General features: G+C 33.9%; 2 protein-coding genes and 1 long non-coding RNA gene across 12 annotated transcripts; 1 reads left to right on the plus strand and 2 right to left on the minus strand.

Moving 5' to 3' along the window:
* LOC109347220 lies at positions 599–1,335 on the plus strand. Its single transcript, XR_002107584.1, has 2 exons — positions 599–687; positions 940–1,335. It is a non-coding gene; the product is annotated as an uncharacterized LOC109347220 (long non-coding RNA).
* LOC109348242 (serine/threonine-protein kinase Nek6-like) lies at positions 5,326–11,384 on the minus strand. 8 transcript variants are annotated; one of them, XM_019588562.1, is made up of 15 exons: positions 10,814–11,338; positions 10,358–10,424; positions 9,392–9,457; positions 8,897–8,943; positions 8,571–8,616; positions 8,403–8,483; positions 8,280–8,322; positions 8,140–8,189; positions 7,890–7,971; positions 7,766–7,815; positions 7,575–7,648; positions 7,305–7,356; positions 6,136–7,225; positions 5,580–5,688; positions 5,326–5,544 (listed from the first exon to the last, which is right to left on the minus strand). In XM_019588562.1, the coding sequence occupies exons 1-14, from the start codon at positions 10,939–10,941 to the stop codon at positions 5,585–5,587; spliced, it is 1,980 nt and encodes a 659-aa protein (XP_019444107.1). In that variant the 5' UTR covers positions 10,942–11,338; the 3' UTR covers positions 5,326–5,544; positions 5,580–5,584. The 8 variants fall into 8 exon arrangements, with proteins under 8 accessions (XP_019444107.1, XP_019444106.1, XP_019444104.1 ...); XM_019588561.1 differs by having other exon boundaries at positions 5,326–5,688; XM_019588559.1 differs by lacking the exons at positions 5,326–5,544; positions 5,580–5,688 and adding an exon at positions 11,367–11,384 and having other exon boundaries at positions 5,773–7,225; positions 10,814–11,006.
* Positions 13,387–16,707, minus strand: LOC109348243 (chaperone protein dnaJ 6-like). Of its 3 annotated transcripts, none has more exons than XM_019588565.1 (9): positions 16,552–16,707; positions 15,126–15,224; positions 14,941–15,042; positions 14,659–14,718; positions 14,466–14,572; positions 14,298–14,380; positions 13,935–14,028; positions 13,643–13,862; positions 13,387–13,595 (listed from the first exon to the last, which is right to left on the minus strand). In XM_019588565.1, exons 1-8 carry the CDS (start codon positions 16,630–16,632, stop codon positions 13,649–13,651), a joined length of 840 nt encoding a protein of 279 aa, XP_019444110.1. In that variant the 5' UTR covers positions 16,633–16,707; the 3' UTR covers positions 13,387–13,595; positions 13,643–13,648. The 3 variants fall into 3 exon arrangements, with proteins under 3 accessions (XP_019444110.1, XP_019444111.1, XP_019444109.1); XM_019588566.1 differs by having other exon boundaries at positions 13,387–13,586; positions 13,626–13,862; XM_019588564.1 differs by having other exon boundaries at positions 13,387–13,862.

Genomic DNA, 16,757 nt, shown 5'->3' on the forward strand with positions numbered 1-16,757 from the left:
GTCCTACATTTTTAGTTTATTTTGATTTTAAGTCATTTCTTTTTAAAGTTTTTAGTCCATGCATTTTTAGTCATTTTAATTTAATCCCCACTATTAATTTTACTAAAATATGCTAACGTTGAGTAACTAAAGATCTGAAATAAATAAATAAAACATGAACTAAAATCTGCATATTTTTTAATTTACAACCTCCACTTAGCATTTTTCATCCAAAATTGACAAAAATGACTAAAATCAAAACTTACTGAAAATGAAAGAGACAAAACATAATCATATTCAATTATTTTTATCATCTGTAATATGATATCATGACATGTTCCACTATTGGTTGTTTTGTTTTGTTCCACCATTGTCTATTTCTCAGTTGAATGGAGTCTTAGAATCGAAACTCAAGGGCCACCTTGCATCCCATTTTAGACACAATAAGGATATAAACATTCATCATTACTTATGGTAAAATGGAAAAGCAAATTCCCATTCATAAATCCATTAACTTTTTCATGTCACTTTGATGCTATGGTGAAGCCTTCAGGATAATGTGTCAATCAAATACATTCCAATGCAAGCTAACCATTAGCATGAAATGGTATCATTACAGTTACAATTATTGCTATATTATATTTATCACAATGCTCAAACCAATATCTAATTTACTACACATGAAATTACATACTTTTTATTAAAATTGTATTAAAATGAGTACAAGGGTGTCCACCCAATAAAAGAATGATCAATTAGATAACTTTGTAGAACTTATCGTTATACAAAGTTTTGGATTCATACACCAATTTACAAAAGATAAAGAGTTTTTTGACACAAAAGAAATAAACCAAAAAAGATCTAGTTCGAATTAAATCAAATAGATGCACATAGCTCCCGTTTTCTCTAAAAAGATTACTTCATTGTCACAATCCACACCGAACCACAGCAAACCAAGAGTTTCATGAAGCTAATCTTATTTTTGGCACAAAGACAATACATTTTTTCAAGAAACTAACATAATGTAAAGAAACAAGAACAACCCAAATATAAAAACAAGATGACCCAAAGAAAGTGACAAATTTCAACCCTATTAATGCCTTGGAATTCACTACATCATAAATGCCACAAGAGAAGCCAATACAGAAGAACACAAGGCTGCCCAAGAAATATGCATAGCAAACCCATCTCCAGCTTGCAATTGAGATGTTGGTGCAATCTCTGAACCCTGTGCCATAGTATTGGCCATGCAAAACAAGCCCACAACCATTATTGCCGTAAAGAATTGGACTGAAGAGCCAACAAGTGATGCCATTACCACAGAATTAGTATCTTATGTTACTGTAATAAAAGTGACCAAAAATATTGGTTTGATTAGTTGAATTGTTGAATGGCATAGTCAAGAGTTGAGTTTATATAGAACTTTGTTAGGGTATGTTAAAAGGTCATGCTTGTCAAGTTGGTAAGTTGTACACTAAGCATTATGTTACTATGCCTTTTTTATTAAGGCTTTTGAGATCCCACAAAGAGTTTCTTACGTTACAATTAGAGAAACAATGTTGTACCTACCATGCTGCTAATTATTATGCACTCAAGTTTATCAAATGATTGAGTTAAAGTCAGTTTTATTCTTTGTGTGAATGAGGTGTAAATAGGGTTATAGTTTACAACTAGTATGAGATGGAGTTATAATTTATAAACCTCTTCAACTTCAATAATCTCACGTGAGTTTAAATACATCATTTATTTACACCACTTCAAATCATGAGAGTCATTTGCCCTATACATATAAGGTGCAAAAAAGGGTGTAGTTTAAGACTAGTATGAAATGGAGTTGTAAACATCTTCAACTATGATAATCTCACATCGGTTTCAGTGTCAGAATGTTTGTATTACACTCAAGAATGGGGTGTAAGATGGTGTAGGGATGCGAGAGTTGCAGATATGATGTGACCAAATGAGAAAGATAGAAAGTAAAACGGGGTGTATAAGATTAGGTAAGAGAAATTAGTATTGAAATATAAGGGTTGTTTTATTACGTATTATTTTCTTAATTACACCACTCCAATTCAAGAAAGATAGTAAAACAATTGAGTTAAACTTGGTTCAATGCTCACTTGCTCCATACAAATAAGGTGTAGGGAAAAACTAGATCATTAGCCCGAACAGTTTTATGGTTTAAGTATCACAATAATCATTCTTATTTACTCAATGCGAGAATCATAACATCGAGAAGTGAAAGCCATTATTACTTGGCAATCTATCTTTTTCAAATAATTGAAGCTGGTGGGAAATCACTCTCATGCCAGCTGAAGCACCCTTGACATAGCAACAGTGTTGAATGATTTGAGAGAGGCTAAGTCTATATATGGTGCAAATATGATGTCTTTGTTGCTTCCTAAAGAGAACAATACAGAACTTAATTTAGCAATCTAGCTTCATTTGGAAACTTTGGAGGGTTGAATAGAATGATTGATAATCACTACGCCAGATATCGTAATAAACAGCGTTCATTCAATAACGCAATTTTGAACGACGCTCTTGAAAATGATGCAAAACAAATGTTACGCTCCATAAGCATGGACTGTACTAGGATACATACTTGTGAAAATGATTGCATCTTATTTTTTAATGAGTATGTTTCATTAAAGTTTTTTCCTAAATGTAATGCATCACGAAGTAAGAAGGAAGACTAAATTCCCAAAAACGTTGTATGATACTTTCTCATCAAATGATCAAAGATGCAAAGAAGTTGACATGGCATGATGAAGAAAGGATTAAAGATGGCAAGCTTCGGCATCCTACAGATTCTCCTCATTGGAGAAAAATTGATCACGACTATCCTAGTTTTGGTGACATTCATTATTTGTATTTTGTATTGTATTGATATTTAATAAAACAAACTTCTGGCATGTATTAATGTGTCTGTGTTATTCAGAATGTATAAATGTCTGTGTTGTTTAGAATATATGTTCTGCTAATAAATGTATATACATGTATTAATTTATACAAATCAACAGCGAATTTTAGGGGAAACCTTGACATGCACTGTTGTAAAGGATAACTACAACAATGCTTTTTATAGAAAGCGATGTGGTACATTATTAATACAACAACGCGATGTGGTACATTATTAATACAACAGAGTTATGCATGTGATGCACAGTTGTATTAAGGTGTTGTTTGAGAAAATTTATAAATAATACTACAACGTTTTTCTGTTATTGGTTGTTAAATATATGCAGCGCAACAACAAGCGCGGTTAATAAGACCTATAAAATAGGTTGTTTATTTAAGACTATATAACAGCACTTTGTGGACAAGGCGTTGTTGTATTGATACACTATATGATAACGTTTTTTGTGTGTTGTGTTGTGGTATATAATCATTACAACAGCGTTTGTAAAGTGTTGTTAATGATGGCTATATACTACTGCGGTCAAACAAACAGAAAGTATATAAAAGTGTTATTATACATCTAAAATAAGCGATATTGAATGATAATTCTGGCGTAGTGAATTATCTTATACAAACAATATTATTTTTTGTGTCCTCTAGAGTACTATAATGTAGCTATTTTAAATCTAGATCATTTTTGACCTGTTGTGTTATATATCAGAATCAATGGTAACATATAGGTAAGCTTAACTTCTTAAATTCAAGGCAATTTATTTTTGCAAATTACATAACTGAATAAGATAATCAAACAGAGACATCAGTTTGACATTTGAATTGTATTTTTTTTCTTCACTTTTGCTACAACATTAAACTTTTATCCATTCTCCAAAGCTAAATTTGCAAAGCTAATTATGAAGAAATTTCCTTTTTTTTGCTTTATCATTTAAAATGAAAGGAAGTGTGTGATATTTTCATCAGAAGTGTGGAACTATTTTTTTAATAAAAAAATTTGTTTTATCAAAGACACCCCTTAAAGTTAAAAACAGTAGGAATATGAAGGTTAAAGTATTTAGCAACAGCAATTATATATAAGAAATTAACAAATTGTGTAATGACTAATGAAGAGCATGAATAACAGTTAAACAAAAAGTAAAAACATCCCAATTTTTCATGGAGTCATTTGAATGGTTCAAGTTTAATTACAACTTGGTCTAAGTATGGCAATAACAACACAAGCCTTTTGTGCCACAAACATATTAGGATATTAACAAATATACCACACAAAACCCTAGAACCATGCAAAACCACACACAACCCTAGAACCATGCAAAACCACACACAACCCTAGAACCATGCAAAACCACACACAACCCTAGAACCATGCAAAACCACACACAACCCTAGAACCATGCAAAACCACACACAACCCTAGAACCATGCAAAACCACACACAACCCTAGAACCATGCAAAACCACACACAACCCTAGAACCATGCAAAACCACACACAACCCTAGAACCATGCAAAACCACACACAACCCTAGAACCATGCAAAACCACACACGTACAAACTCTATAACAATCAAAAGAAGTGGTTTTTTTTTCCAAAAATAACTCAAACCCATGCCCTTTAAATTCCATGCAAAATGCCCCATTCTACCTCAGACCTGGAAGTAAAAGAGAAATAAGAACAAACACTACTCTTGCTTCATAATAAAACTAGCGGGTCTCCCAATAAAAAACACTACTCATATTTCAATCATCATGGAAATGAAGAAGGTTGCATGTGCCGTCATCATCGCCGCTGCCTCCATGAGCGCAGCCGTGGCTGCCACCGAGGTTCCTGCCCCAGCTCCCGGACCAAGTAGTGGAGCCTCAGCTACATTGCCCCTTGTTGGCTCCTTGGTTGGTGCTTCTGTGTTGTCTTTCCTTGCCTTGTTCCACTAAGCTTGGATAAAATGTGAGACAAGGTGAAAGGGGAAAGGAAAAATGTAATAAGACATTATAATATAAGAGAGTTGTTGGGGCTTTAAGCCCTCTCTAATTCATAAAAAAAAAGAATAAGAATAAAGGAATGAGGCAAATTGATATTTTTTGTATGTGTTATTATGATTGTTCAATGAAAAATTCATTTGTTTCATTTTTATATTTTGTGTACAAATATTTTCCTCTCATCTTTATATGTAGTCAACTTGTTGTGGTTCTTGAATATAGCCATAGCATCTCAAGGATTAAGAGACACAAACAAATGCAGGGAAACCTGCACTAATTTAACATTTTTCTGTCACATGCATCAATTTTCATAAGTAATAATAAAAGATTAAAAAAAACCCTTTCATTCTGTAGTAATCTTCAAGCATTACAGTTACTTGGATGCCTCTCTCATTTGAACATTATTTTGTTTTGAATGAATGTTCTTTCATGGATACAAAGACATTTTAAGGTAACACAAAAGAAAGAAAATTGTCAAACTTTGATATATGAAGTTAGAAATAACAAAGTTTTAAGAAAAACAATTGATAAATATCAAGGGAAAGGGCTCATGCAATCAATGGCTATAGCTTGGTGGAAAAAATATGTAGGATTCCACTTTGCACTCTCCAATCTTCAATCAAGCAACTATCTCAAGTAACAAACTTATGTGACATTTGAAAATACACATTTCTTACAAATAGTGTATAAATAAATGACGAGAACCTTTTGTAAACTAGTTTTCAGGATTAAACTTTTGAGCAGATAAGAGGCTCTTTGTCAGCCATATTGCTGTTTCTCTGGAAGAGACAGCTTCTTTTCCAAATGGTCTTAGCACACCAGCAAGCTCTTCAAGTTTCATTTGAACATTATTTTGTTTTGAATGAATGTTCTTTCATGGATACAAAGACATTTTAAGGTAACACAAAAGAAAGAAAATTGTCAAACTTTGATATATGAAGTTAGAAATAACAAAGTTTTAAGAAAAACAATTGATAAATATCAAGGGAAAGGGCTCATGCAATCAATGGCTATAGCTTGGTGGAAAAAATATGTAGGATTCCACTTTGCACTCTCCAATCTTCAATCAAGCAACTATCTCAAGTAACAAACTTATGTGACATTTGAAAATACACATTTCTTACAAATAGTGTATAAATAAATGACGAGAACCTTTTGTAAACTAGTTTTCAGGATTAAACTTTTGAGCAGATAAGAGGCTCTTTGTCAGCCATATTGCTGTTTCTCTGGAAGAGACAGCTTCTTTTCCAAATGGTCTTAGAACACCAGCAAGCTCTTCAAGTTTATCTTGCTTAAGTAGCTGAGCACATAACTCAAGCAGAGATTCCAAAGCATCAGCTCTTTGCTGCAAGGGATTATCCAATGCATTCTTGGTTGTAGTAATTGTACTCAACGAAACGCCACTCGGCTTCTGCTCAACCATAACGGCACTATCATCTTTTTCACGCGTGGGGCAAGTAGTGATGTGTGTTTTTTCTTTGGCTTCATCCTTAACTGGAAGTGTGTCATTGTTTTCCGATGGCAAGCAGTTCATATGTAAGACTTCTGTGAACGCTTCGGCATTTTCACTTTTCTTAAAGCAGTTTTCAGATTTAGTTTCATTTTCAGCTCTACTAGGATGCATAATCAGTAATGAACTTTCCTCATCAGTGGACTTATCTTTATCAATGGAGGCGGTATCAATGAGCTTATCTTTATCAGTGCTGCTACTGCCTGCACTGGACATTGCTGATTTCCCAGAGTCCTCGAGTTCGGCTTCTTCCTTATGAGCTTCAACATTATCAAAACCTACATTGGAAAAATAATCTTCAACTTCTGCAGTCACTGCATTTATGTCAATCACTTCTAATTTCTGAAAATGTTCAACAGCAAGTCCTTGTTCCTCATGCACAGAATCTTGTGTACTATTCGAAGTGATCTTGTCATCCGCCGTTTCCCTCGCAGGTCTACTTTTAAAGTCTGTGTCCTTGCACACACTGCAGATAGTAGATTCAGATGTTGTTGACCCATCTTTCGAGCCACTGGTACTCGTAGTAGATTCCACTATGTAGCTGCTAAGATAAACGGTCTTGGTCTCAAGGTTGTCGTCTGCACTGGTTAAAACTGTTAGCTCACCATCATTAGCAACATTGCTTGGCTGTACATCTCCATTTCCCTCAATTGGATGAACCCGATCCGAACGATTTACTAATCCAGCTTCTCTATCCTCATGGTCGTTGCTGCCACTAGATTTATGAGGTGATCTTGTTTTATCCTTTGAGTTAACCAAGGGATATACTGGAAGAACATTAGATGATGCATTTTGACAGCGAAGAACGTAGGGTTGTAAATGAGGATGCCTTAACAATTCAGCTGCCTGTAAACAAAGTGAAGCAGCATTAGAATCGACGGTTCCATCCAAATTAATCACACAAGACAGGCTAACTTGAACTCACTGTTGGTCTATGTTCTGGATTTTTCCTCAGCATGCTCTTGATAATTTGTTTACTGATGCATGTAAGCCAAATCTCAGTATTTTCATTATAATGAAATATAAAAAGGAAAAAGGAAAAAACTATGCAATCATGCGAAAACTAAATGGGAAAAATTTCTAGGCATGATTATATATTTTAGTGAAGATAAATAGTTAAGTCGCTGATCAAAACAATAGGTTGAAAAAATTATGGCAGTGGCGTCACTGAGAATGGTTTGCAGAAGTTACTTACAGTGTGGAAGAATAAACAATTGGCAGCGGAGAAATGGAGGATCTGTTTATTTTATTGATAAGTCCAGCCATGTCCTGTTTTGTTCATTCACGCATTTGTCAAATTAATTTGCTCCTTAAAAATATATTGAAGAATGTAGACAACATTTCCATTATATTAATTGAACTCTTGCCGATGATTTATGCTCTTACCGGAGCACGAAATGCAGGTTGATGTGCAGCAATCTCAAACAAGCAGCAACCTTTACAGAGATATTACACAATGTCAGATATTATACGGATTCGTCAATTAGAATAAGACTTCCGCGATCCTTACCAAGTGACCACATATCAGATTTATAACCATATGGTATGTCAGCAAGGAGCTCAGGGCACATGTAGTTTGGAGTTCCAACAACCTAGACAATATATAAGATTTGTGCGGATGATAAACAAGTGTCACTAAATGGATTTATTCAAGTATCATTAACTCTAGTATGTTATAAGAAGTTCAAAGCGAGAAGCAATAAAATATATCTTCAAAAAAGTATTAGATAAGCGGTAAGACTTAAACATATATACATTACCGAGGAAGTAAGGTCTTTGGTATGCAGTCGCTTTGCAAGACCAAAGTCACCTGTATGGTCCATGCAATAAATATATTTATTTTAGATAGCATAGTACATGAAAACCGAGTTATGAGCTTTCATTAAACAATTCATCATACCAAGCCGAATATTCTTGTCTTTGGTGAGGAATATGTTGGAACACTGAAATTGAATGAAGTTGATGTTAAACATCACATAAAGGACTTCGTTATCAGGATAAGGATCGAGGGAATATGTAATACCTTAAGATCTCGGTGGATTACACGATTAGAGTGCAAGTAGTCCACAGCTATCAACAATTGAGTCAGCCATTTGCAAACCTTCTGCAGAAGAAATTGGTGATCCAGAGTGGGTAAGGAATATTCTTACAAGGAAATATTAAGGAATAGTGGATTAACCTTATCAATTACCTGTTCGGGAAATAATGATCCCCGAGCTTTCTTTATATTCTCTGCCCTGCTCAACAAAGAATGCAGTATCCGTGATTAGGACTTTATGTCACTGTTTATATTTCTTCTATGCGGCATATAAATGCATGCATATATGCTATCTTTCGTAATATGACACTTGTGAAATCCAGAATCCCTTCTCTAAGTGTATATCGTTCCAATATTAGAATGTGGTTGAGATTACTAATGTTATGAAATGAACATTTTTCTGCTAAGATATCACTATGAAACATTGCTCTGTGACTCAAGAAAGAATCAGTTTTAATAATAGGTATTACTTTACTTACATGTCCCCTCCTTCACAATAGCCGATTATAATGCATATATGGTCCTCCTACAGAACATGGAATATCAGACATGTCTATGAAGAGTGATAAACATCAGGATAAGCTTATATATATATAAATCGTCAAACTTGACTTTTAATCTCTACAAAAATGTAAAACAGGGGCGGCCCAGTGCATGAGGCTCTCACCTAATGGAGTCTGGGAGGGTTTAGGTGAGAGCCTCATGCACTGGGCCGCCCCTGTTTTACCCTCGCAAGCACAAGCGGAGAGACTGTTTTCAGGGTTTGAACACATGACCTCCAAGTCAATTCAAGCAACCATACCGTTGCATCAGAGCGTGAGCATCAGCGCAATGATAAGGTTGTTTCGTAGTAACCAAAAGGTCACAGGTTCAAATCTTGGAAATAACCTCTTCGCTTGCAAGGGTAAGGTGCATACATTTACCCTCTAGAAAAATGTACACGTGAAAATAAAAAATGAAAGTCATGTCCTTACTTTCTCCACCCAAGCATCTTTGTACTCCACGATGTAAGGATTTTTTAGTTTTGCAAGCAGGTTTATCTGTAACAAAAAGACAAGCTCGGTCATTTTTATGCAAGTAGACGGAAAGTAATCATTCAAAACTAGCTTCACACAACCTCTTAAGATTGATGTCTGCGAAATCAATCCTCAAAATTTATTAACAGTACAGATGCTGCCTTACATTATAGAAAACCTATCTTAAGATTAAACTTGACTCAAAATGAAAATCATAATATCATTTATATTTAAAGCATTTTATGACCATAATAATAATCACAAAAACAAATATCCTCTTCTCTGGAAATTTTACGGGCCCTTTAAAAATCACAATGAGCAGAATATTGTGTCACCTACAAGATTTCATCAATGAAACTAATTCAGTTTGAGTTTAGTATAGTCATTCTGTGTAGTGCAGCAGTAGGATGTTTATCAAATTATCAGTACTATTTGTTCATGTGTTTTCTACCAATTACCATGGATATTGCTTCTTGAATAAACTACATACTTAGAAGTTAGATAAGTTTATTTTATGGTGCAAAGGAATTGCTTGTCCAATCAAATTATGGAAGATACCTTTGCCACCATGGTCAAAGACCAAAAAGGAAAGTATATAATATATTAAAATACATAAATAAAATAAAATTGCATGGTAGTTTATTTAAAATACATAAATAAACTACATACTTAGAAGTTAGATAAGTTTATTTTATGGTGCAAAGGAATTGCTTGTCCAATCAAATTTGTTCCACAATTTGTGTCACTCTATGTGACATCAGTTGTGATTGTTCAGAAAAATACTTAATAATTAAACTTCTAACTTCAATATATTTTTCCGACTAATCACATATGATGGCACATGCATTGACACAAATTGTGGGATAACAGATGTGTTCCCGAGACAATATATATGCCTTAATGACAAGTGTTTGTTACACCAACCTCTTGGTGTGCTGCCCTTTTGAACTTCTCTGTTTGCTTAGCCAAGCGAATCTTTTTCAACACATACCTACCATGGAAGAAATCATTAAAAAGTTTATAATAATTGAAAAGGTTGAAAATGACAAGCCAACTACTCTTAATGAATTGGTTGAGTTTTCCAATCCCAACAATTCAACACACAAATCTCTAAATTGAAACAAAAACAAAAGATTAGAACTTCCTTTGCTATAATATCTATTATTTAACTGAAAATCAATCTCAAATCCTTCACATTGCATGGTTTAACAGTTTACATAACAGCTACATGAAAATAATTGAAGCTGAAAAGCAAAACACCATCAAACTTTCTAGACTTCAACTCAAGCAATCAAACACCAAGTTCTAAAAAAGATTGAAACTTTCATCATGGGGTTATCTAATTTTCCACTAAAAATATTAATCTTAACAGTGTCTTACCTCTTTTTCTCAGACTTGTGAAGAACCAAAAATGCAGCACCAAATGCTCCTCTACCAATTTGCTCAATCACTTCATAATCTTCAATCTTTTTGGACCTTGTATCACTGTTATTATTATCTGTCTCCATGAAAAGTTCCAGAAGCTAGAAAACAAAACAGTGAAGCACTGAAGCAGCAGATCCTGGTTGATTTGCTACAGAAACCCAATTCAAGGAAGATAAAAAAGTGATTTTTATGGCAAAAGTTGTGTGAGTGTGATTTCTACTACCAACCCTTTTCACCAAAATGCTGTAATTGAATAAAACCACTTAGATTGAATTAAAGGGGCCTTTAATAAGAGGAAGTAATACTATGATGAGAATAGAGGTTTGAACTTTGAAGACTTGTATTGAATAGGTTCCAGCAACCATTGAAGGGGTTTCACATGAAATGTGAGTAAAGCTATATTTCACAGTTATGGTAATAAACTACCCTCCTGAAATAGAGAGAGAATAGAGTAAGGAAAAGAGAAGAATATATAGCAGGAACAAGAGAATTGAGATTTATGACTTACCTAAAAGAAAGTGTAGAGAGAGAATGAATGAGGACAAGAAAGTGAAGTAAAAGCTATATAGCAAGCACATAAATTGTCACGGGTATACTAATAACATCAACTAAATGTGTATCTATCATATATTGATAAACTTTATATTAATTTATAGTATATGCTATGTGATGTAAAAATTAGATCTAAAATTAAATATTGGCCATGTAAAAAAACATATGTTAGAAAGTAAGAATGAACAGCTTAGTAATAGTAACTCAATGGAATCAATGATTATAAGTATCTAAGGTTTTGAGTTGTGGAGTTTTCTTTAAGGTAATAAAATATTAAACTTAAAGGTTGACATGCTTAGTAAATTCATAGACCTAAAGCGTTGTATGTTAAGGTTAGAATGTCACTTTACAAAAAAAAATTGAAATGAGAAACAAAAAAAACATGTATGTTAGTTTAAGTGAAATGAAATATCTTTAAAGATTAATATCATTTGTTTTGTCATTTTTTCTGTTCAAGTGTGGAGTTTGGTTGAAATAAAATAAAATTAATTTGACATTTAAAAAACAACTTTTTTTAAAATCATGATACTTTAAGATAAGAAATGACACAAAGTATGAAATAAGTAACACTATCATAATGGGATAGACTAGTTCATTAATGATATGAGACTAACAATCAAATAATAAAACTACTAATGAATGTGATTTGCATTATTGAATGCTTTATTGGTAAGTGTAGCAATGGGATATCATAACTACGACCCACCCAATGCATCAAAAGAAGATTGGGGTTGTGGGAGAGAACATAGAGTACATGAATTTAAAGGTGACAGGTATGGAAACTAAAAGAAAAAGGGAAAAGTGTTGCTTGTATTTTCAGATTTCATAGTAAGATCATTACACAATAAGGAATGTTCCTAGCACATAGTTGTAATGTCATGGTCCCTCTACCTTAATAAACAAAATCATCAAAACTTAGACATGAGCTAATAGCTAATAATCTAAAAATGTTGTTTTGGTTTGTGTTTGTGTATTGAGCTGGCCAACAACCAGGACTGGACCAGGGACATGATTATGGTTTAATTTAAGACCCCAAACATTCTTAGAGGTGAAAAGGTTATTTTTTTAATGTTTTTAATGTATTGATATGATCATCTTTAGTTAAATTCTGAATGGTAAACATGTTTATTTATGCTAATCGAGTAACAGATTATGGTAATTATATTGCATAGCAAGCAGTTTAGGTGTTAATTGGGGTTTTATTCAACTGTAAGCAATGTAATCATGATTTCTTATCATGTACTCAGACATGTTAATTTGAGGACTGCGATGTCAAATCAAGGAACTGGTAAGTTTGTTTAACCAACCTGTCAAAGAAATAGGGACCATGATATTGTAGTAGATAGTAGAAGTATGCCACTGTAGGATTTTTTACTATAATTTATCACAAGAAACTCAATAATAATAAGATCAAAAGAAATGAAAAGAAAGTTTTAATGAAAATTACTTGATTGGTATTTGGTAATACTGTTGACCCTCCTGACCTGCATATATGGCTTTTCAGAAATCAAGAATTTTGTTTAGATAAGAGTAAAAGGGGGTCCTCTGCTTCCAGTAATTGCTTTTCTTCCATTTCAAGCTAAACACTTTCCTTCTCATGCAAGCATGCCATTCTTGGAGAAACGGGATATGTTAATAAATTTGCCTGGAGAAACTTCAGTTATTCACTAGACCAGTTACTTGTGAAACATTACTCTTTTTTGTATTGTATAAACATGAATATCTCATCACTGAATGAGGAAGAAACTAATCTATTCTCGAGTGCAAGGTTATCTCTCCCAACAATTGTCACTCACAGAAATCGAGTTCGATATTTAAGATCTAATGGGACCTCACACTAATAGACAATGCCTCCATGGTTGAAGCATTTATCTCTAAAACAACAGCTGCTCTGTTATGTGTTGTCCCAACTATTATTTATTGCAACAAATAATACTCCGATAGTTCAGATTAAAATCAATTGGGAGCAAGATTGTTACTAAATTTCATAAGCTATAGGATAAACATGTGTATGAGAGCTCGCCAAATAGATGGTGAATACTTAACTGTCACACACAAGTTAATTGGCCGTTTTAGCCTTGAAAATAACCAGTCTCATTAACTTACACATGATAAACACCCCAATAGTTCAGCATGGAAGAACTGCAACAACACTTAACATTTGATAGCTAGGAAACAGGAGCTAGGGTAATGTTCCCCGATACAAATTAACAAATTATAGACATAGTTATATGATGGTTACTTATGCTTTGATTTCTTTGATTTTTTGGAGGATCTTCCGCTCTCTAGCTTTCTCTGTGCAGCTTCGAATTCCTCCTCAGAGGGTTCTGGCATATCACTTCCACCATATTTTGAGATTAGAGATGAGAACATTGAATCAAACCGGCCTTTCCTCTCATCTCGGCGTTGTGAAATGATTGCATACAGATCAGTATCTGGCTTCTTGTTCGACCTATATAAAAACATTGTATTAATCCAAAAATACAGTAAATATCATAAGCAAAACCCTATCTGATAAACTTACTTTGGCTTCCTCCTCCTTAAAGGACTTGTTGGTGGTTTGGTTTCAGATACCTCCTTTGCCCATTTCTTGTAGGCTTTTCTTTCCTTTATTTCTCCTACAGAATATGAAGAGTAGACAAGCAATCATCAAGGAAGGTACTGAACTCAAGAAAAATGAGCCATAAAATGTAATGAACTTTGTCATCACTGCTCATATTGATATACTGATTCTCACTGGAAGCAGTAAAATAACTGCATGGCTTCCCATTCTTATTGACTTCCAATCCTGGTCGCACAATTCAAATTCGACATACATCTTTTCTTTAGAGAAATCTAGGTCTAGATTAAATATCAACAAAATCTAAATAATAAATAATATTCTTACCAGCAGCTATAGCCTCGTCAAGAATATCCTTGAATCGGTGCGAGTCAAGTTTACAGTCTGAACAAAGCATGGAACAGAAAAGCCTAGAAAGGAAGTTACCCCTGATGTCAAACACAAAGCTTTTCAATTATGGATCATGCACATTACAGATTTCCAATGCTTCCTAACCTGTCCATGTTACCCTTGTACTTCTTGTAAAGATCAATCAAATCAGTTTTCTCTGAGTCTGATCCTCTATAGTTTGCTTCAAACTCCTCAATATCAGCTTCAGTAATCTGTGAATCACATATATTACAAAATCACACAAGGGAAATCAGATTTACCACAATGCATCAGGAAACGATATTGAAAGGGGAATTACCTTCTTGTACATTGTTCTGAAAAACTTATGAAGATTATGAACAACATCTCCAGCAAGGTCCTGATATTAAAAAAAGATAAATGAGATGTACATGGCTTGTACATGGATAAAATATCATGACATGCTAATATTCCATTCTGTTATACATGAAAATATGAAATTATTTACGCATCTAGTTTCCTCCAATAAGACCATGAGGAATTACTTTGTATTTAGACAATGACAATTATGAATCCAACGTGGCTTCATTAATTCATTAGCATCAGGAAAAAAAGAACTCACATCGTCATCAACACAACCAGTCTGGTCATAAAGTTCTCGTTTCTCTTCATCCCCAAGAATCGATATCACCTTTTGCAGTTGCTGGAATTTCTCTTTAGCTTGCTGTATGAATACAAGGAATTATAACTGTCAACATAAATTAACAAAAAAATACTAATGCATATTAAGCAGTTGTGAATAATCACCTCATCGTCCGGGTTCTTATCAGGATGGAGCCGCAATGCCAACTTGTGGTATGCCTTCTTTATTTCCTGTTGAGAGGCTGTTTTCTCCACACCAAGAACCTAGACACGGCCAAAAATGAATTAACATCTAACACAGTCAGAAAAGGAAATAAGACATTGGTGCAGCACCAAGAGCAGTACACAAAACAGACAGACATCCATAACATTTAGCATGCCAACAGTATAAAAAACTATAATAAGTTTAACTGCTATTAGCCCTTGTCATTTGAGTAAGAGCTACACAGCAAACTTTATATTATCCTGGTCCCCTTGAATGCCAAAGAGAATCAACTTTTCTAAAAATAAGCAGAAACATAAATGTCCATGCTACATAAAATATCTATGAGTGTATAATTTCTAAATAATTTCATGTATGCTACTGATAAGGGAGGAACAAATGTTGGGGATATTTGGGCATGGCAGGGTGAAATATATTTACATTCTAATGGAACAATCTCGTGATGTGACAAGGCTACATTAGTTCATTGACTCTAAACACGAGTACCATAAAGAATGCAATAAACATGTGTAGTACCAAAGAAATTGTACAGGTTACATCCCACAAACAGATTTAAAACCAGAATTGCACTCAATGTTGGACCACAAAAGGAGCCTAAAAGTCAGATGATCTCCATTTATGGGCACGAATAGGAACAACAATTGGGATGGATTCTCTCATGTCATTTTTCTCAAACGTGGTCATATGGAAGATAGATATGGACACGACACAAGTTATAAAAGATATTTCACAAATCTCGACTAGTCTCACTAATAAAATCAATTTGTATCCTCCACACGAGCACATGTGAAAATGACATAAAATGACCCATATCCAACCAAAATAGTGGGTCTAACACCACATCTTGATCAAAAACCTTCGACCTATACTCTTCACTTAACTCAATCTTTACCCATGTGGGACTTCAATGCTCAATTGAATTTCCAACGCTTAAAACATGAGGATTCATTCAATCTCCCAATGCAATATGACAATGAACTTCAAATATGAATCAAAACATTGTCATAATAAATAATAATTGTACTGAAAATATGATGAGGCTAACCCTATGTTACAAAACACACGCATATATACACACACATAAGCTCCTCTGTATCAATACCAAATAATCAATGGACTCTGGATCTTCCACTCTCATATCTCTCTTTACACAGTGATCATAGTTTTACATATCATTTTAAATCAGTATATATACAAATACACTAATACACTAATTTATTGAAATTGCGATAACAGGTTAGCAAAGAGCATATGCATCATATACATAACAAATGAAATAATTCAATCAAATGGAACACTAAGTTTGAACACATACTTCAGTAAGATTTAATAAAGGACAAGAGCATCATAAAAATTAGGGTGAGATACCTCATAGAGGCTCTTTTGTTGTTGAGTATCTTCTTCAATTTGTTCGTCGTCGGAAACCCTAGCTCTTTTCTTCGGTGCCATTGTGGTGAATACAACTTTTGTGAATGAAATTCAAATCAAATAGAAATGGAAAAATGAGAACAATGTTTGGGTTCTTCCCGCCATGGGTTCCAACTATTCTTATTCCCGCTGTAAACATTAACAAT

Source organism: Lupinus angustifolius, chromosome LG05, assembly GCF_001865875.1.
Source record: "Lupinus angustifolius cultivar Tanjil chromosome LG05, LupAngTanjil_v1.0, whole genome shotgun sequence".
Taxonomy (NCBI): domain Eukaryota; kingdom Viridiplantae; phylum Streptophyta; class Magnoliopsida; order Fabales; family Fabaceae; genus Lupinus; species Lupinus angustifolius.